General features: G+C 42.5%; 1 protein-coding gene across 4 annotated transcripts in view; it reads right to left on the reverse strand.

Annotated features, from left to right (window-relative positions):
* Positions 1–18728, reverse strand: part of Dscam3 (Down syndrome cell adhesion molecule 3) — a 31733-nt gene extending 13005 nt beyond the window's left edge. For 3 of the 4 annotated variants that reach the window (NM_206504.2, NM_169761.2, NM_001104356.2), the window contains exons 1-13: positions 18654–18728; positions 17101–17244; positions 11327–11609; positions 10416–10635; positions 7148–7290; positions 5497–5658; positions 5091–5240; positions 4788–4908; positions 3347–3464; positions 2765–2988; positions 1051–1178; positions 851–951; positions 319–523 (exon numbers count right to left, since the gene is read on the reverse strand). In NM_206504.2, coding sequence (NP_996226.2) covers positions 319–523; positions 851–951; positions 1051–1178; positions 2765–2988; positions 3347–3464; positions 4788–4908; positions 5091–5240; positions 5497–5658; positions 7148–7290; positions 10416–10635; positions 11327–11366 — 1612 coding nt within the window. In that variant the 5' untranslated portion in view covers positions 11367–11609; positions 17101–17244; positions 18654–18728. Of the gene's footprint in view, positions 1–318; positions 524–850; positions 952–1050; positions 1179–2764; positions 2989–3346; positions 3465–4787; positions 4909–5090; positions 5241–5496; positions 5659–7147; positions 7291–10415; positions 10636–11326; positions 11610–15605; positions 16011–17100; positions 17245–18653 lie in introns of all 4 variants that reach the window. The other variant, NM_001104355.2, reaches the window with a different exon arrangement.
* Positions 18729–20551: the final 1823 nt, after the last annotated feature.

A 20551-nucleotide genomic window follows, 5' to 3' on the forward strand; every position in this document is an offset into this window, starting at 1 on the left:
AGCATTTTCCCCATGAATAGCGGAGTTATTTTCCCCATATCCTGAACTCCTTTCGCCGCGATGTTTTTGTTTCGTTGCCTTGGCATTATTTCCAATCAGCTGCCGTTTCGATTGCCGATTTTGAAGCTTCTCGGGTAACAAAGTTCGCGGCACAGACTCGGCATCTTTTGTGATTTGCATTGTTTGGCCAGCGCACAAAGGATGCCTTTCGGCGGCTTTAGCGATAACAAAACGGACGCGCAGAAACCCATTTTGTGGGACACAATTAAGGCGACCGGGTGTGGGTAATTGATTTTTCGAGCCAATTTATCAACTCACCGTAAACATTCAACCTGGCCGAGTGCTGAACGCTGCCCATCGAGTTGCTGGCCACGCACTTGTAGAGACCACCGTCGTCCGGACGCACGTGCGAGATATTTAAATGGCTTATCACATCGCCAGACATATCGACAAATTGCCCGATCGCGAACCGATGATGCAGCGATACATCCATGATGGGCTGCGAGTCCAGCAGCCAGGCGAACTGCAATGAGATGGAGGTGGATACCGCAAAAATCAATAGCAGCTCGAAGAGTGGCCTCCAACGGGAGGGCAATCATTTTCGGACTTAACCAGGGTGGCAGTTTGTGTAAGCACCAGGAGAAATACATAATCAAGTAAATAAATAAATAAATTTAAAAATGAATATTTCAAATATATATAAAAAAATGTCCTTCTTTATTTTAAAAGCGTTACTTTCTTTTTTCTTTTCCATTTAGCATATATTAATAAATTCTTTTCAGTGCTTGCTTGTGCGTTACAATAATGCATAATAAGGCCCATAAAGCATTTGAGAGTGTGCTCTACTCACTTGTGGAGGCGGCGAGCCGCTGGCGGAGCACTTAAGCGATATTAATGGCCCGGGACGAACGTTCTGCTCAATGAAGGTGTAAATCAATTCCGGCACAGTGTCTGCGAAATAACGTGAAAAAAGTGGGATGGGGTTGAAACGAAGCCGTGATAAATGCCACAACTCCGCGTCATAAACTATGCACTCCGATGTCAACTTACCGCCCAACTTCAACTCAGCCATCGCCTGGGCACTGGCGCGTTGGTTTTCCACGAGGCACTGATAGACACCGCGGTCCCGCCGTCCAACGTTTTGGACCAGGAGCGAGCTCTTCGACAGGAAGCGTATGCTGCCGAGGACAAAATGGGTTAAGGTTAGCGCAGGGGTTAAGGGGTCGCTCGGGAAAAAGTGTTAAAAGTGCCGAGCTTGGCAGGCAAGCTTCTATTGCTGAAAACTGACAACGTTGCACAAAAAGGAAAGCGGCGGACCCACAATTTGCCATAAACTCACGCCAAAACAGGCACATGAGTGCACTGACAGAAAAAAATGGCACGAGTTATGTACCCCTGCTAAAAGGAAGTAAATATTCTGTAAATTAGTTAGAGTGACGGCAGAAAGTTTGGCTTGAACGGATATTATACCTATTAAATAACGTTTCTTGACGAATTAATATCCTCTGTTTTCTTCAAGTGCAAAGGATATTTGTGTGCTTTTGTGTTGGCTCGTTCGGGCGAAATTTGTTATTTATTTTATTAGCATAATTGATTTGTAATGCTGATTTGCTCGGTCTCCCATTACCCATTCTCAATTCGCATGCTTATCCTTTGGGCGGCTTTCCTTGGCCAACAGCTGGCCAGGCTGATATATTTACATATGTAGATATGGCTATATATATGTCCGATGTTAGGTACGCACTTATATACATATGTATACAGAGACGTATATACATGCATGCTTTTGGAGCATGCGATGTTTGTTTTTGCCGGCCGAATTGTTTGCCAGCTGCTGCTGTACAAATTTTGCGTGCGAATTTAGTTTGCCTTCGGTTTTGCTTTGGCCCAGGCCCCTCATGCCAACGTATTATGCTGATTTCATGTAATTTGCATTAAATTATCAAGATGTGTCCAGGCCATTCGGGCGAAAATATGCACAAAGCAAAGGATTTCCCAGAGGCCTAGGTAAGCAATGCCAGGATTTGCATAAATTAGTCAGAAAGGACGAGTGGGCGAGGGCGGCAGAGGGCTTGATTAAAAATAATATAATACGAGAATGTATCTCTATAGCTGTGAGGCATGCTGGCAAACTAATTGCAAAACCAATCGACGCAAAACTGTTCACAAATATTTATGCAGCTGCATTAACAGCGCCAACAATCAAAATCTTTTGAGCACAGACCTTATACACATTTTTTTCTATGGTCTCGCTTTTCCAACCAAACAGGGCAGAGCTTTTAAACAATCAACTGAGCTGAACTGAACTGAACTCAACTGGACTCGACTGAACTGAAATCTGAACGGCGGTTAACGGCGGGGGTGCAGTAAAAATACAAAAATCCCCCGCCAACCGCCATCCACGTTCATCAATAGTAATAATAATAACAGTAACAATAAAACATTTTCGCCGGTCGAAATGCCCTAACAACGGCGGAGCGTAATCTATGGACTTTTTCCACGCTCATGTTTGTATTCCATTTTTTATTTCATATTTTCGGTTGGGTCGGAAGGCTTTTCGCAACTGGCGAAAAACTGATATAAATCGAAATCGGCAATACAGCGTTGCATGCCTGTCTCTTTGTCTGTCTGTCTGTCTGTCTGAATGTCTGTCTGTCTGCGCCGTTGTTCCTATTTCACACAATCCCCAGTGGAACCCGGCCGTGAAAGCCCCAATACCCAATTCCAGAGATGTATGTATATTTTGGGCTCCGGCTATACTTACTTATCCCTGCCGGTGGTGAGTGCATTATTCGCCTGCAGCGGTTTGCCGTTGTGCAGCCAGTCGATGGCATCGATCGCTGAACCCGTTGTCGTACAATTGAAATTCGCCGTTCCGCCCGAATTGACAATTTGAACTTGCGGCAATATATGCACGGACACATACGAATTGACACTGAGTCGGATCTCGATGCGCTGCTCCCCAAACTGATTCGAGGCCTGGCAAATCTGCAAAGGGAGCGCGGGTGTTTAGATGGATTAGGGGAAAGACTCGGAAAATTAGAAGGAATACAGTCGAACTTCTATAGCAAGTAATATGTAGGGATGTGGCAGTTGCTACATACTCAATAAACTACTACACTTAAAGGAAATCCAATGAATAATCATATGCACTTCTTAAACATGAATACAATCTATTTGGATGGAAAAAAAACCCCTCAGCATGCTCAGTCTGTAAGCTTAAGCTGAGAAAACAGCTTTGTAATAAAAATGTTAAATTTGCAAGAATTTAGTTTAGCGAAGTTCGACTGTATTCAGTACACCGAATTACAGATTGTCAGCGGTTGGCAGTTGGACGCTTACTTACCCACTTGCCCGCATCGCGTTCGTCAGCATTTTTGATGAGCAGCAGTGTGCGCGAAAGTATCACTCGCTGTGACGAGGGTATGGGATAGAGGGCTGCCGAGTCGGAAACGCGATACCAGCTATAAATCAGAGTGAGTATATATACGAGTATATGTAAAGCTGGTTGGCAAAGCCTTTGCCGAAGGCACAAGCTCTTTATTGATTTAAATTCGGGCCTGCTGCTCGTCGAGCTGTATCTGCAAACAGTATCTGTCTCACATGCTGACTAGCTCAGATCAATAAACTTAATTTTATTTGCACAGAAGCACTGCACTTCAATGCTTCCCTCAGGTATTTTAAGAAAACAAACATTATTTGGACAAATACTAACAGTTTTTCAATTGAAAGTAATAAACAATTTGATTCAATTAGTCGAATGCAGTGTTCTAAAAACATATTTAATAGCGTTCCAGTTTCAAAAGCAATACCAATCTAAAAGTTAAATAAATTTCTGAAAACCTAGAAAGAAAACCAAACTCTTTTAAGCTCACTAAGTGAAATGTACTACTACGGAGAGAAACTGGAAACTCAATCAGTTACAGAATCACACACGAAATCAATAAAACCAAGGAACCTAGTTTGTTATTCCAGCCACGCCTGAACTTATGCCCAAAACAAAATTATCGCCCTTCTTCTGCGATTATAGTAATCAGTTGGGAATTTCCTCCTCCTTTCAGGCACTTTTCCCGTCTGGCTCGGCATTTATGTTTTCCCAGCGAGAACTTTGCTCTGTACATGTTTGTCTTGTGTATTTTGATTTTTCGAGCTGTCTGCGTCCTTGTCGCGAAAATGTATGTATGTACTTCCACATATTCGTGAGGGGCTCATCTAGTGTTTAGAACTGCGTGAAATTTTAATAAGCCCTGCTAAGTGAAACAGACTGTTAAGTTATGCTACCCTATTGAGGTCCTTGCAAACTGTTTTATTTTGCTAATTATCTGTGAGGAGGGTTGAAGTCAGTGGTTACTTGATATGTGTTATTGGCCCAACTTTCGTGGACCCGAATTGCTTTTTAATGTTCGGCCAACAAAGTGTTGGGTCCAGTAAGTCAATCCATTGTGAGTGGGCAAACAAGATGATCAAGTTACTTCAATACCAAGTTAGTGTGCGGATTGGCTTTCCAGTCTGTGCCTTTATTAGTTTGTTTTCCTCCCTGCTATTAGCACATGGCCTCGTTTCATCCATGAAGTCACCTAATTAGCACTAAAACATCAGTCCCTAATATGCAATAAAAACAGCATCCCCAGGCAAACATTCAAATGCACTTAAGGGCTGTCTATAATCTCCAAACCGGAACCTCGTGATGTTATTTTATTGCCAGCTGCGTAGATACTTGGATACAGATACACCCATTCCACAGATAGCAAGCCAGGCCTTTTTGGCTTGGCAATTGGTTGACTCACGTAAATATGGGAAATGGGTTGCCCTGGATGTTGCACGGCAGATGAACGTCGTTTCCACGCTCCACGTGAATCTCCATCACCGGTTTCTGGGTGGTCCGAGGAGCCAGATTCTTGCTTAACTCTGTAGTAGGTTACGGCATGAATAATGCAAAATATTATCACTACAGATATAACATTATTTTCGAATTGTTAAATAACTTGATTCTATTCTTTTGAGTTGTACCAAAAAGTGTAATTTTAAAGATTAAATAAACAGGTCAGGCTCCTATTTAAGCTCTTGTGCAAATACTTTTTGAAACTCACCTTTGACCTGCAGCATCACCGCATCGCTGCGCTGTCGCTCGCCGTTCAGTGTATTTGTCACCAGGCAGCTGAACTTCATCAGTCCGTCCTCGGAACGCACGGAACGCACATAGAGATCCCCGGAGGCGGCCAGGACCACATAGCGTCCCGCTGTTCGGAAATCATACACTCAGGTCACATAGATGACAAAAGCAAGGAAAAATCAAAACTCGACGCCCGGCACCCGCTGCGTATACGCAACATTCGCCAATAAATGTCATCCGCCCCGTTGCCGCCAACCGCCAGCCCTGAATGCTGCAGCAAAAAGTGCAGTTTCATTGCTGGCGAGCAACAAAACCGAATCGTTGGCACATAAATTTCAGCTGCCGATAAACTCCCCCGCCCGTTAAAATGTGGCAACACTCACCGACATCCGACAGATCCGGCAGGAGTATCTCCTCGCCACGATGCCAACTGGCCACGCGCACATAGGGCCGCACATACTCCGGAATGGCGCACTTAATCAACGCCGAATTTCCCAAATAGACTTCAGTGTTTTCCACGTGCACGTGGAATTGACGACGCACCACTGAAAGAGTGAAGGAAAAAATAAATCGAAACCGTTGCAGAAGTAGTAACAGAAATCAGAAAAGAACTGCACGGCAGCAATAGTTGTGGTTGTGAAAATATAAAAAGTTATTGGCTCATTTTTATTTAAGAGGAATTAAGAGTGCATTTAAAAATTAAATTTTAATTAAAGAATTTTTATCAAGGTGCCAAAGTCTTTTTGTCGAGTTACTCCATTTGTGTTATGATTTTATTTTTGTTGAACTCTGGAGACCTTCAATATTTATGGTAGCCCAGCAAAATCATACTGAATATATTTTTGCTCCTATTATTTTGACCGCTGCTGTGGATGCTGGACTGGGAAACTAAAGTCAACAAACGGCAGTGCTGCTGCCTGCTCTCCGGCGCAAACTGCGCATACAGATGAGCGCATAAAACGCTTTCGGGCAGCAGAATCCATGGCTGGCAGCCCCAATGGCACTGGGCCCAATAAACGGGGAACAATGCAGAATGGCTGCCGTTTAAATGAATGAAATTGCTTGAAATTACATGCAAAGCGGAAGTTGAAGAGCAGCCAAAATACTCGAAGGAAAAGCGCCGGCACTGGCAGAGTGGAAAGCGGGGCGACACAGATGATACACATGGAAAATGCAAAGTGTAAATATTGAATGAGATTTTAAGCGACTATCATGCAGCGTTGGTTTTTTCTGTGGGCTCAGCGGGGTATTGGGCTGAATTGGCTGGGCGAGAATTGTGTTTACTTAAGGCCAGGCTGTGCAAATTCGACCGACGAGCTGCGTTTTCGAGGTCAAGCACTAAGAGGCAGCGCAAACAGCGAGTGCATAAAATAATTAAGTTAATTTCGAGAGCCTCGAGAAAGTTGCAGCTGGCCAAGTCTGTCGCATCGATCACTGCTCAAGAGCTGGCAGGACTCTCGCAGGATATTAATGTTACATGAAGTGGAAGAGAAGGGCGCAGAAAAGTGGCGCACAGGTGACATCCCAAGGGCTGCCAGAAAGCAAAACCGTAAAGAATTCCAGGACAACGAACGTGAGCAGTTTTAAAATGTTGTCAACACAATGCACACTATCTATCTGTCAGTTAGCTTTGCCATCTTGGCTGTTTTCCAGCCAGAGCGGAATACTAAAAGTATAAACTACACTACTTTCAGCCACACTTTCCTATGAAATAAATAAGAGATTTCCAGAGGTTTATAATAAAATACCGACCATATTTCACCGATATCTACAACTGAATTAGTGGTTCGGACTTTTTATCAAAGTAGATTTGCGTACAGTATATGTCTAACAATTATTTGGCTACTATTTTTTAAAATCCATAGCTGGATCTGGATACACTGCTCTCCTCAGCTCGAGGCTCGGGTAAGTAATGTAACTGATGGCAGCAGCGCATTCCGCACTCCACGCCAATGGGCGTTTAGCCACTTGGCGCTCTGCCCGCTCCCAAGCTGGGATCCATTCCATAGCTCCACTAAAGTACATTACACTCACCTGCATGCACCTGAACATTTCGACTGAGGACGGTGCCCGCCTCGTTGCTCGCCCGGCATCTGTAGGTGGCCTCGTGAACATCCGTGCGATAATATTGGGCCAGGAATGGGGGGAAGTGCAGGGTGCCGTTGCCTGATATTTTCCTGCAAGTACAAAAGCATCGCCGGCGAACGGCGAAATGCAATATTTTAGTGGGCACATTCTTTCGAGGTTTCTTCTACATATTTATTTATTTATTTGCATTTGGGAATGGCGAACGTGGCGCACAAATTTGCTCCACAAAAGCGACAGCAAAGTGGCTGCCATTTGCTGGCTTGTATTTTTATAGTAGCAACGAGTACATGGGGCGCAAAGTGTGAATTTACATAAAAATGCAATAAGCTTAATGCCGGATGTGTGCATGTTGATCTCAAATGATGTGAAATGGCCTAAGCATCTAAGGATTGCACCCGAATTTTTAGAAAATCCTTCCATATTTGAATTCTGTTTTTAAAGTAGTATGCTATAGTAGAACCAACTAAACTTTAAGGTTCTTACTTACTTCTAAAACAAAATAATTAACAATGCCCTCAGAAGTTTCCATATTACCTCAAACTGACGTCGAGAAATTGTTGTTTGAATCTGTTTCGGTTGTTTGCAAATTATATTCCGTCAGACATTTCTGACATAACTCAGTTGCTCTGCCGTCATCCAGTTGCCAGTGCATTGCGGCTTGTTTCTGAATCCGAATGCTGCCCAACATGATTTTCGAAATCAAACTTTAAGTCCCCGCAGGGCTTTAATGCATTTGATTAGCTCTCTGCCTTTGGATCAGGCCAAAACACATCAACCTCCCATCACACAAGTCAGGCAAGTCGCCGCAGAAACTACACATTCCTACCCTGCTCCGCACTCCAAATGCAGATGCAGTCTCAGTACCGCTAATCATCTCAGCTGCAGTTGCATCGGGCTAACAAGCTATGACAACGATGGGTGCACATAAAGAAAATCTAAGCTATATTTCAATTACCTTAAAAATCATATTACCCTTAATACGCATGCAAATGAGCGTGCCACCAGCTGCGCATAGAAGTATGCAACAATTTATTCCGTCTGTGGTGCACATTCATAGTAATCTGTTTCTTTGGTATTCTCATATTAGCAAAAAATATTAAATATTTAAAAGCGAAATTTATCAAAGTGATCAACGCATAGTGTTTACAACGTTCAGCATGGATCATCATAAGCTATCATAATTTTTCCTGGTGCAGCTAGTTGGGATTCTGGCTTAGCTTGTCCTCGTGTGGCACACTGAATGCTGATGCGAAGGACAACGAGCAAACCAACATCAACATCAACCGAAAAAGGGAAAACTTCATCAAGCGCTGTTTTCAAAAATGTTTAAGTGCCAGCAATTTGTTTACGTCTATTGCGTTTGCATGGAGCACACTGAAAAAAAGAGCCAGATAACTCCGTGCTCTATGCTCCTGCTCCGTGTTCCCTGTGCTGTCCGTTTTCCATTTTCCGGAGTCAGTCCAGCCATCCAACCGTCGGTGCAGTAGATAAGTACACGTCCTATATACTCGTCACTTGAACTCAGCCATGCTCTTTAGTGGCTTAAAATAAATTTTGTTTCATTTCTATGCACTGCCATCGCAACTAAGTTTTGTCTACTTTTTGGCTTTTTCGGGTTTGCCAGACTGACAGTCCTTGTCGACATATACTCGTATATATATATATATATATATATATAGCCTTTTGGAATCCTCGGCTTTCGGAAGCGGCTATGTGTGCGAGATCACGTATTTGAAATGACATTTCATTTTGCGAAACATAAAAATTCTTTTAGTAAATTTGTTGCCATACGCGAACGGTGAGTTTATACATTTTTATCTCCGTATTTATTTTTGGGTCGTGCGCTATTTTTACGATTTATCTGCTTTATGTGTTTGACTGTCATTTTCATACATTTGATTATTATTATTTTCTCCCGTTGTGCAATAATCTGTTTAAGAGCCCGTAGAATGGATCAGCGGCAATTTGTTAAAAGAGCTCTAAACCAAACAAATAGTTGCACATATGTATATATATTTGAGCAACAGCCCGCAGTCCACCGGCAAAAGTGCGTTAATTTCTTTTTTTGTTTGCTTCTACTAATGGATTTCAACAAAATAACCGCAAATTAAGGCCTTACTTGTGTGAGAAACTAATGTACTCTCCGTGATTAATGCTAAACGCGTGTGTACTTTCCCATTCAACTTGTCATCCGCGAACGTCTGCGTTTTTTAATATTTTAAATGCTGGCACACATGTCACTAACAGACGCAGAGTGTAGAAAAAGTCACAAGAGGGATAAACACCCAGGGACAAAATAATGGCTCTGATAAGTAGAGCTTATCCTTAAACTAAGATATTAGTTACTACTTAAGGAAAACGATTCTTATATTCATAAAAAAATAACTTTAAAAATTTGATATTTTCAATGGGTAAAACGACATGAAAATATACCTTATAAATATAAGAATTTTTTTTACATTTTGTAAATTAAATTTTAAGTGCTAATTCTTTGACCCCGCCTGTGTGCACATGAGTATTGCTCTGTCGGCAACTTGGTTGCATTACTTTTGTGTAATTTCTTTGGCTTTTTCAGGCAACAAAACCAAAAGGGCATCTTTTGTCTGGTATCCCGCAGTGTTGTTCTTGTTGCCTTTCAAGCATTTTCATTGAAAATGTACCCACCAACTGGGAGGGGAATTGTGGTGGAAAAGGAGGAGGTCGCAGAGACGAATGTCTGTTAACATTGATTTTCACAGCTTTTCGCGACGGTGTCTTTGCGCAATGTCAATTAAAACGAAGCAATTCGGAAAATATAACATTAAGGCAGCCCGCAAAACTGAAGCCGCAGGAGTGTGACTTTCGAAACCGCCGCCAGGAAGCCAAACGACACATACTTGTAACCACCAACTCCCAACCATAACAGCTACACATAGAGAAATTATAAAAATATATTCGGAAAATGACCATGGTGCATGGGAATATTATAAGTTAAGTAGCACAAAGAGCCTTTAATGGGAAAAGGTATTTGCAAGTTAATGAGAGAATCAATTAGTAACGTCTTTTAACACTTTCTGGTAATCAAGGAAATACAGATCCTCATTTCCAGAAAAATGATAATTTTGCTACACCAAAGCAACCATCACGTGGAGAGACATACTTTTTCGCCCAGTGGAGGATGTGCATCCGCTTATTACTTGACAAGTGCATTGTTGCGGAGACCGCAGGAACTTACCTGAGGCCCGGCACCTGGGTGGCCAGCGATCCGTCGCGAAGGACCCACGTGACGAGGGGCGGCGGGCTGCCGTGGGCGGTGCAGGTGACCTGGGCACCCGTGTCGTTGCCGAAGAGCAGCCGGGGTGCGGGCTCCAGCAGGAATGTGGGCACCCGTAAGCCGCTTGTGGCCAGAAGTGGTGTGGCAAGGACGGCCAGCAGCAACGCTCCCAAAAGCAGCGCTAGAAAGGGGTGAAAAGTGTCGAGAGGGGGCAGGTTAATTACCAACATTGTGGCTATATGGCTGGTTTAAAACTTTAATGTCGCCGCAGCTGCCGGCATTCCACCATGTGCATGTGTGTATGTGTGTTTGTGCAACTCGAGTGCAACTCATAAATGCGGTTAATTTGGATTTGGTTTCGTTTAACCGCCGCCAGCGAGCCCTTGATTCAGATTCGGATTCAGACTCACATTTGGGCGCCACTTGACTGCTGAGCCGAGCCACTTGCATAGCGGTTTAGCGGCTGCAACCTGCAGCCAACTTTTTGATAAATTTATGCAGTCTGTGTGCGTTTGCTCTTATGGCTGGTTGAAGACTGCAGCTGGGGCAAAAACAATAATAATAACGTTGTAATGTGGCACGCAAACAGCATGCTCGACTAATAGTCACCCACTACTTCATTTGATGGCTCTTAAACTAATTTTACTAGTTTTAACTAGTTTTTTAACTTTAAAAGAAAAGTATTTTAGTTACAGCAGTATATTTGAATACTATTCTTGTGTAACGATATTTCTAACATTTGTTTTTCTTTAACCCACACATTTTCTTAAATGATTTTCAGGGTACTATGTAACAAATATGTCTGACATGCATATTGTTTTTTGCTGGAATAAAAGATTCGTAGTGTGAGTTATGCCTGCTCTGAAACTTACCCTTTTCCAGGACTAGACAAGGAGGCTCTAATAAACTCATTTCGTTGCATGAAAATTCAATGTGTGGCTGGTAGAAAATTAAATTTAGTTTCGTTTCGTTTAGTTTAGTTTTGCAGCAGCTTCTTCTTGTATCCGGCCTTGTTTGTTTATCCAATATGAACGTATACTGCTCTTTCTACGTGGCTTTTCCTATATTTGGCCTTTGTTTAAGCCCCTTGCTGCTGTTATTATTTCTGTTTCTATTTGAAAATTTTCAGTTCAGCTTCTGATGTTGCTCAGCCACCTGAAATACATGAAAGATGAAAGCCAACAGTTTAATTTACATATGCATTATGAAAATGTTATCCTTCCTATTGTTTGGCAGTCGAAAATGTAAAAGCTTGCATTTTTAAACCAAAAGAAGTTAGCTCAGCAATTATGTGTTGCATAAGTCTGGATAGACTTTCAAATTGGAGGGAGTCAAATTAAAATAAATACGCTCAAAAGGATGTCGTCGTTACGTCGAATTTCGTTACGTGTGCGTTTGAAGCTGTTAGTGAATTTCAACAAAATATAATATAATGTCTACAATTGAATAAAATATGTATACCAATGAAATGCACATTTGAATTGAGCTAAACAGTTTTAAATTGAAACTTTAAGGCTTCGTCACAACCGTATTTTTATTTGCATGTCAAGTTCAAATGATGTTCGCCGTTCAGCAATTCCCCACTAAAGCTTCGTAAACAATGCAAAGGACAATTACAACAATTCGACGTACAGCATACACAAAGTGCTATATAAATATGTCGAAAGTGGAAAACACATGACGACAGAGGCGAGAAATCAACACGAGTCCTGTGAATTGGGGAGCTCCTATCCTCGCAATGCCCCCAACAGAAGCAACCTTCGCATACGGAAAACATACACACATCGCACACATCCGAAATACACATACATAAATGGAGGGAAATCCTGCGTTTGCATTGCTATAGAGCTCTTGGCAAATACATTTAACGTGTATTTATGAGCGAGCATACGAAATGAATGACTTTTGCCATCATTAAATTTTATTTCGAATGCCCCGGCCCAAGTTTCCACTCGCACGAGCTGCCGACTACAATGAAGAAGACATAAACATGTTTTGAGGTCGAGAAGCAGGGGTTCAACAGCCGAGAAGCAGAATCCTTTGCCGCCGCCCATCTCGATTTTCCTGTTTCCTTAGCCAGTCGGGCACTTAGCTTAGCGACTAAATAAACATCATCATGACACCCATTACACACAATCGACAGGCATTGGGTTTTACAGTGCAAGAATATTCCTCGAATTTCAAGATTAAATAATGCATTAAAATTCATTTTTGAATTATCAAAATGAATCTATCGAACTGGACCAAAAGAATTTAGTTTAGAACTAAATGTTTGGGCACTTAGAGGTTAATCTAGATTCAAGGATCTGCAAATTCTGAACCTGCAATGTACAGAAATTTGTAAAATTACCAAAAAAAATAATCACAAATCTTAATTTTCTGTGTAATTTCGTGGATGGTGTGCGCTCAGGACATCAGAGTAGGCGTGAGGGTCATACTGAAGAGTTCTTTGAATGTTTGCAACTTGACACCTTTTTAGCCGACACATATGGGCGGAGGAAGCAGCTCTGTTTGCATTTAATTGAGAATTTGAAATGATTTGTTTATTCTGGCAGCGTCTTTTGTTGAGCGATTTGCCACGAGCAATTCGTTTCTTTGCTCAGCACTTGGACGGCATCCTTCTCCCCGAGTCCTTGCAAAGCACAAACACACACACACACACATAGCCGGGAAAAGACTGTGTGTGTGTGTGTGTTGGTGTTAGCTCTTTATTTTTAATGAGTTTTTATTTTCCACGCCTTTGTGCCGTCCAACTGTCTGACTTCGGGATCCCTGTGCCGGCGGAGGTGGACCAGCTTCAGCTGACAGGATACAAGCCGCATCCGCCCCACATCCTGCACCCTTTCGTCCTGCGTCCTGCGTCCTGTGTCCTTCATCCTGCGCCCTCGCAAAGCGATTACTTTGGCTTGTGTGTCGGGTGTCATAACTGCTAACTGTCAGCAAATTTGACACTAAATATGTGGACGGCGCTTTAGTTGTGTCACTCTGGATTATATAAGCTTTTTGTAACTGGGTGTTGCCGTTTGGCGCAGTTGAGCTCTTGTTTATTTTGCTTCGGTGTGATGTGTGGCATTATTATAAACCTGTTTATTTGTTTTGATAATCCAGTTATGGGAATTCGGCGGTTTTGCAGTTGCGTGTTGGTTACTACCAGCATTTTGCTAATTGACAATGAATAAAACATTTTGAATCTAACTTTTAAGCTTAATAGTATTCCTGTTTCGCGATTTTTTCGCTAACATTAAGTCCCCTGAACAAAAATAAATAAAAATGCTTGAATTCTTTTTTAATCGACTATCAGTTTAGTAAAATAAAATACATGATGCTTACTTTGGCAAGACTAAGCTTTTAATTCAATTTAAAAGGATATCTGTCAAATTAACTAAAGTGCCTAAGATAAAACTTTGTTTAGCAGTGTTGATTTTAATGCCGAAAGGTACTGATATTTTTCTTTTCCCTCCATAATACGTTGATATAAAGCTTCTTATTCCCCTCGCACTGGGTTTATCCATTAGGAACATTAGGTTCATCTCCGCCAACGTGGAAACAATTCGTAGCAGGCAATCAATCCTGCACAATGGAATCCCCGAAAACAGGGCACTTGCCATTACTGCAGCTCGCCAATGCAACGGATACTCCTTGGGAGTCCTTTGCACAGCATGCACCTTGAGCTCACGAGTGGATGTTTTCATTTTTTATTTCACACCTCCTGTTTCCCACTCCAGGATTTGTGTGGCGTGAAAGGCTTTAAGTGCGGAACGCCACAACAAACAGCAAAAGCAATAGCGACGGCAACAATTCAAAGGCAACATGGCCATGCCTTCATGTGTTGCCGAGGCAGTCGAGCGAAAATCACCCCCTGATCCCAAGAACACTGAGAAAAATCAAAGCGCATATAGGCACAGTATTTAATACAAAACTTCACCGTAACTGGCCATCAATATTTGTTGATTTTGGTATATGAAAAAGAAATATACATTAATTAGCGATTGAATCTATAGACTGCATTGATTTTTTTCAGTGAAGCTCTCATGTCCTGGCTGAGGTTAAACGTTGCTGCATCCGCCGCTGCCACGCCCTTATCCGGTAAAAGGAGTAGGAGTTGGTCCTTGCAACTGAAAAGTGGGGGGCAAGTGGTGGTCTGATGGTTGCCGGTGGTGCAGGCATTAAGCAATATAATTTTTCTTGCTTTGAGACGGAGCTGTTGAATCGTTTTAATGCTCGTCACCTGCACTGTTTGCCTTCTTTTTGTTCTTGCATGCATAAGGTGTTGCATATATGTATGTACGGTCATGTATAAGTAGAGTACATATTCGCAGCACTTTGGGGCGGATATGTTTGCGTTTAGCGCTGGTTGACAGCTTGGCAATTTATATGCCCGACTTCCTGCCAGCCGGTGGTTTAAAGGTGTCTTAAAGCCGTGCTCCTCCTCGCAGCGCCAGCAATTTCCTGTTGTTTCCAGCACCCACGGTTGGATCCCCGTGCTCCGGCCTAATGCGAAATGCCCGGAACAATGGATCCATTTGCACTCGCCGAGACTGAAGTGCAACTCTTTGGTTATAGCCAACAAAGGCTCTTGGCCGCAAGTCAAAGAGCATCCGTCGCGGACCACGGCCCTAGTAAATGGCCGGGCTGTAGCTCCAAGTACGACTGGGAAACAAAACGGACTCTGGAACAACGTGCTCCCAACCTGGACAATAGTTTAGGATGAACTGAAATGAGGCTAAGACTACACTTGAAGCAATGTAACAGACTGATGAAAGCTATCCCACTAACTGGTTTGAAAAGTTCAATGCGAAATAGATGGAATTTGTATTCCATTGGTATTTTCATTGAAAAGTTCACATGTTATATAGATTTCGTACAACACTTTTTATTCATTTTATTCAATTAACAGCTATGGTGAATTTTGCAATTATAAAATCGTTTTTTGATTCCTGAAGTGCCAATTGCATAACAAACCACTCTTATGTATACACAAAAAAAATAACTTTTAATTAGCTTCTGAGAAAATATAATTATATTGGCAAACAAAAACGAAAATATAATTTAGAGCCCGTTTTTTTTACAATTTTTTTCAATGTGCTTGGGGATGGGCCACCGGAAATTCAAAGGCGACGAGCCACCTAATAACATTGCGCCCTCGCCGACCCATTGAAAACGCCCCCGCTTCGTCCCACTTCGTCCCGCTTCCGTCACCGATATCGCGTGTCCCTACAAATGTTTGGCCACCTTTTATATAACATCAATTCGGGCACAACAGCGGTTGTCTAGAAGGGCAACAAGAAAAATGAGGCACGGCAACAACAAAATGTAATGGTGGGCGCGCATATTTTTTCTGCCATGGCAACTTTCCATTGTTCGCCGTCTGGTGCTGCGACCATCCCTTTGGGATCCGGATTCTACAGATACATAGTATATCTGCGATGGTTCCAACGGCTCCAGCGGTTCAGCGATGCTGCATTGTCACATTGACAAGCCCCCGAGCTTTCTGTGCTGTGTCCCTCTATCTTTGTTCTTGGCCCTCTGGCGTTTTCGAGTGCCTTTGTTTAGTCGCTGTTGGATACACAATAACTAATTCAGATTTGCATATGACAATTCTATTTAACATTTAATTATTTGCCATGAGAAATGAAAAAGGATTTCCTTTAAACATAATAAGATACTCTGTCGTTTCTAGTTAAATTTTAAATTTTATAAAATTTTGTTAGTCCTTTATTTTTGCAGTGCACCGTGGCTACTGTCGTGCAGCACGGGGTACTTGTTGTTATTATGAATAAAGTTGACTTGAGTGTATTGCGAGGACGTTGGCCATGGCGGTAACATCGCTGGCTCGTCTGACAAATAAATTTAATTGGTACAACCGCTGCCAGCGAACTGTGCTCGCAACTCTTTAAAAATTTTCCGCTTGATAGCAGTTGGAGGTGTCGAATGAGGAAGTAATTTGGCGTGAATGTGGAAGACATAAAGACGTAATGAGACCGCTAAATGCAGCTGTAATGACAGCGACGATTATGTCTTCTAGGAAGTTCAGTGGACTGGATGGAAAGTGAAAAGCTGACTCATCCTGGAAGCCAAGCCTCTTAAAAATATGCAACATTTATCCGTTTTCAGCCCTGCAGTCTTTAATAAAAGCTAGAAGCCCAACTGGCATCAAACAGAATTGCAGAGTGCAGTAGCACTCAGAAGAATGGAAAAACGGTGTGGTTTTTTTTTTGTGTGAAACTCAACCGATTCGAATAGAATTTCCAATAAAATGTAAATTTTTCCCTTGACCACATTCCTTTGCCTTTGTGCACCCGCTATCCCGGATAACTCTTCAAGATTGGCTTCACAGTCGTACCCGCTGCAAACAAATATTTTCCGAGATTAAAATTTAATGGACACCCCACCGACAAAGCCACAGCCACAGCCAAGGTCTCCGATGGCCGGTCGAACCGAAATTGGCAGCCTTGTGCAACATTTCCAGCTTATCTCCGGGCAATGCATAATTCAACAGCTTGCGGATCCCAGAAGCAAAAACCAAACCAAAAACCGAAAAATGCGAGAAAGCATGGCCGAAAAAGCAAACCAATTCTCGTTGGCCAAGCGAGCAACTAAGCAACAAAACAAGCGGCGAAAACTGCGAATCATTCAGTGAAATTACCTCGTTATCTTGCAGTTCTAAAATCCTTCGTCCTGGCTGCAGGATCTCTCGCTCATATGAAGTCGTCTGACATAGGATGGTGATTTTATTATTTTTGGCAGCTTGCCCGGAACACTAACACATATGTCTGGCAGCTTACACATGCTAGATGGCGGAAAAAAACATCATGGCAGATTTTGCGGCTGCATTCAACAATTGCCAAAAGGTGGCCCGCAAAAAAAAAAACGAAGAAGGTATTCGCTGGAGAAAGGAGAACGAATCGCGGCCATAAATTATACGCAGTGCATAGACGGTAAATTTTTATGGACTTGTGACTGGGTAGCGATTCTGGACTCGTTCCTCCTCCATCCCCCTACCCATTTCGAGCGTTTTTCCGCCTGTCTTTTTGGCTATTGTTGGCGCACTTTTATCACACTTTGATAATCGCAAGGCACATGCTTCACGGCACGTCATCGCTGACAGCACGGTGGCCATTCGATTCAATTTGCCGCTCCATAAATTTCCGCAAAAAGTCACCGCTACATTTGCATTTTTCCCAACGAGAATATTCGCCGGTGTTTTCCCGGTCTTCTTTTTCGCTCGCTTTTTATCGGGGTTCACTTGGCCAACCTTTTTCACACTTTTCCATTAGCCAGCATTCGGCCTGCTTAGCGCTCAAATTATTTCACCTTTTATTCAATTTACTTTATCCACTTGCCCGGGGGGTCCTTTTTCGGTTTGGTCTTGTGTTTGTGTGTATGTGTGTGTATGCACCAGTAGCTTCCGTTTCCGGTTCCGGTTGGGAAGTTAGAAGCCCGCGCGCACACAAAAGCGTAAGCGTTTCAGCCGGCCCAGTGAAAATCCACTTTTGTTACATTTTTTATGAACACATTCGTGCGGACAAATAACCCGTGAAGTCAGTAAAATCCACGATAAAACCAAACACCACTCACACCAACACACACGCACGAATACTCGTAGGAGCGAACAAACAAAATGTCAGCTTCAAAATTGTGCTGCATAGTTTTAGGCAGCGCCACAAATACACATCAAAATCTCACAGTTGCCGAAGCATTGACGTGTCCACTGAGAGAATGTTTGGGTCATTTGTAAATAGCCCAATTGCGCGTTAGTCGAAATAGATTTTAAAACTGGAAAAACAACATTCGTTTATATATGAAGTGGACTTAAGAGCCCGAATTTCACTGATGTATTTGTCAGCATTTGTATTAAAAACTAAAACTCATATTAGTTTACTTTAGTTCTGAAACAAATAGTTTTTTGCCTTCTAATCTAGAAGTTGACTGTGCTGATTTACATTCAATGAATGCTTTCTTTCTGTGTACTTATCCCTTTGTGCCCACACATTCTCGCCCACACACTCGTGCACTGGCCACTATCACCGTTGGCACTATAGTCATTCCCCGAGGCAGCATCCATTAATGCTTTTTCCATTAAATCCCCAAATAGTGCCTAGCACACACGCACACCCGGCGGATAGTTCATCCTGCTCTTTGTAGCTGTGTGTGTGTATGTGTGTGTGAGCCGATGCTTAAACAATACTAAAACACTACCGCTGGCAACTATTGGCGCTATCCCGATTTCATCCGCTTGACACGTCCAAACAGTTCGAAACGCCGGCAATGACTGAATCCTGAAATCGTCCTTCGCTGACAACGTCGCTGCAGCGTCGCAGCGCTGCCCTCATCCTGTCGCTTGGGCTTATCTCTGTCAGCGTAATCGTTTCACACACACACCGCCCCACTTTATTGCCCGAGCAGCCACCCATCCACCCAGCGCCTCCCATTTTTGGGGCCGTTACTGCAACTGTTGCCACTCGTGGCCCACAATCGAACGACGCCGACTGCAACGCCGGCTGAGCAGTCGACACTGCGCCGGCGTCAGCGCATCCTTCGGCATTTCTCTTCTCTCGCAGGACCTTCATTCTCTTTGCTATCTGTCTGGCTTTGTCCCTCGGGAAAATGAAAAGAGAAAAATAAAGTAAGAGGACCTAAAAGAGAAATAAAAGAGAACACTAGGAGGGGTGATGGGTGGCTTTCACTTGTTGTTGCTCTGCGGTTGTTGACATTTCTGCAAATGACAAAAGTCCAGGGATATCCATGTCTTCATTTAATTCATTCTACAACATCAAAAATCCCATTCAAATAGGAACGATTTTTATTGAATGCAGAGCGAAATTTAGTATATGACATGGAATGGAAATAAGTATATATGGTTATTGAAAAAAGTACGAACATAAATAACTCAAATATATTTTCATACCTTTTATTTATTCGGTTATAAACATAATTTTAATATTTGTTTTTAACCTTGAAAAATAAATTCTTGGTACCGATAAAAATGTCTTTCATATATTGCAAGATTTCTTAAGAATTAAACGTTAAAGGTTTATATTTAGATCAAGCCTGAATTGGTGCGATGTGGAAGTTTAATAAATACGTAACCGCAATATTTGATACCACGCTTTGACAGCAAAATTTGATTTAAAACCTTTCAGCCTGGCATTAGTGAGGAAATAAAATAAACACAGCTTCTAACTCGTACATCTCTATATCCGGCAGCAGACTTCAATATTGTTGTATCTCGCTGAATTCCCATTGAATGCTAAATCCGCTTTTACTGCATTCCAACTGCAATGGGCACTTCATCACCTCTGCGGCGACATGTGACATCATAAATCACGCCGACTGTCCGCTGCACGAATGCCACTTTGGCGCCAAAAGTTATGCTACATAAAGCATGATGCACATGCCAGCGAAATGAAACCACAGCACCACCCAACCGAAAAACCCACCACCGCGGCACATTTTTTTTTTTACATATTTTACTACGCGACTTTTAGCGTAAACTGTCATTCAGTTTTGCGCTCACACACTCAGTTGTTGTTTATTTATTTGTTTACCCTTCATTTTTCCCACCCAAACACTCGTAAAATATTGGCAAGCACGTGTTGCTTCCCTGCGACTTTCTCTGCTGTCAACAAAATCCGTGCGCATGCGCGCTCTTTCGACGTCGGCGGCGGCAGAGCATTCAACTGGCGGCTTTTGAAAAGTTTTCAAAAAATACTTGACCTAGGGCAAGCGGAAAGCGAACCAACCAACGCGAACGTTGCATGCCACCTATTTAGACGCAAATGCGTCCGATTGAGAGGCTCTCGAGGGTTACGGCTGTCAAAGCACATTACGATTTTCATATATCATGCCGAATGGGGGGCTTTCCGATTTTCCCGCTACATCGTAGTAGCCGAAAGGTGAAAGGCATTACGACGTGCCTGCCCTGGCAAAAATGATGAATCAACTCGATTTCCATCATTGGCGCAGACCAGGGGGCTGAACTCAAAGAAAATTCAGTATCCCATTCATAATATTAATAAATGACAGAAAATTTAAATCAGCTTAAAACCCATCTATGAAGTTGAAAGTACATTACCAAATTCTGTTGAAAATTTCGA

This window comes from Drosophila melanogaster, chromosome 3R (genome assembly GCF_000001215.4).
Source record: "Drosophila melanogaster chromosome 3R".
Lineage (NCBI taxonomy): Eukaryota > Metazoa > Arthropoda > Insecta > Diptera > Drosophilidae > Drosophila > Drosophila melanogaster.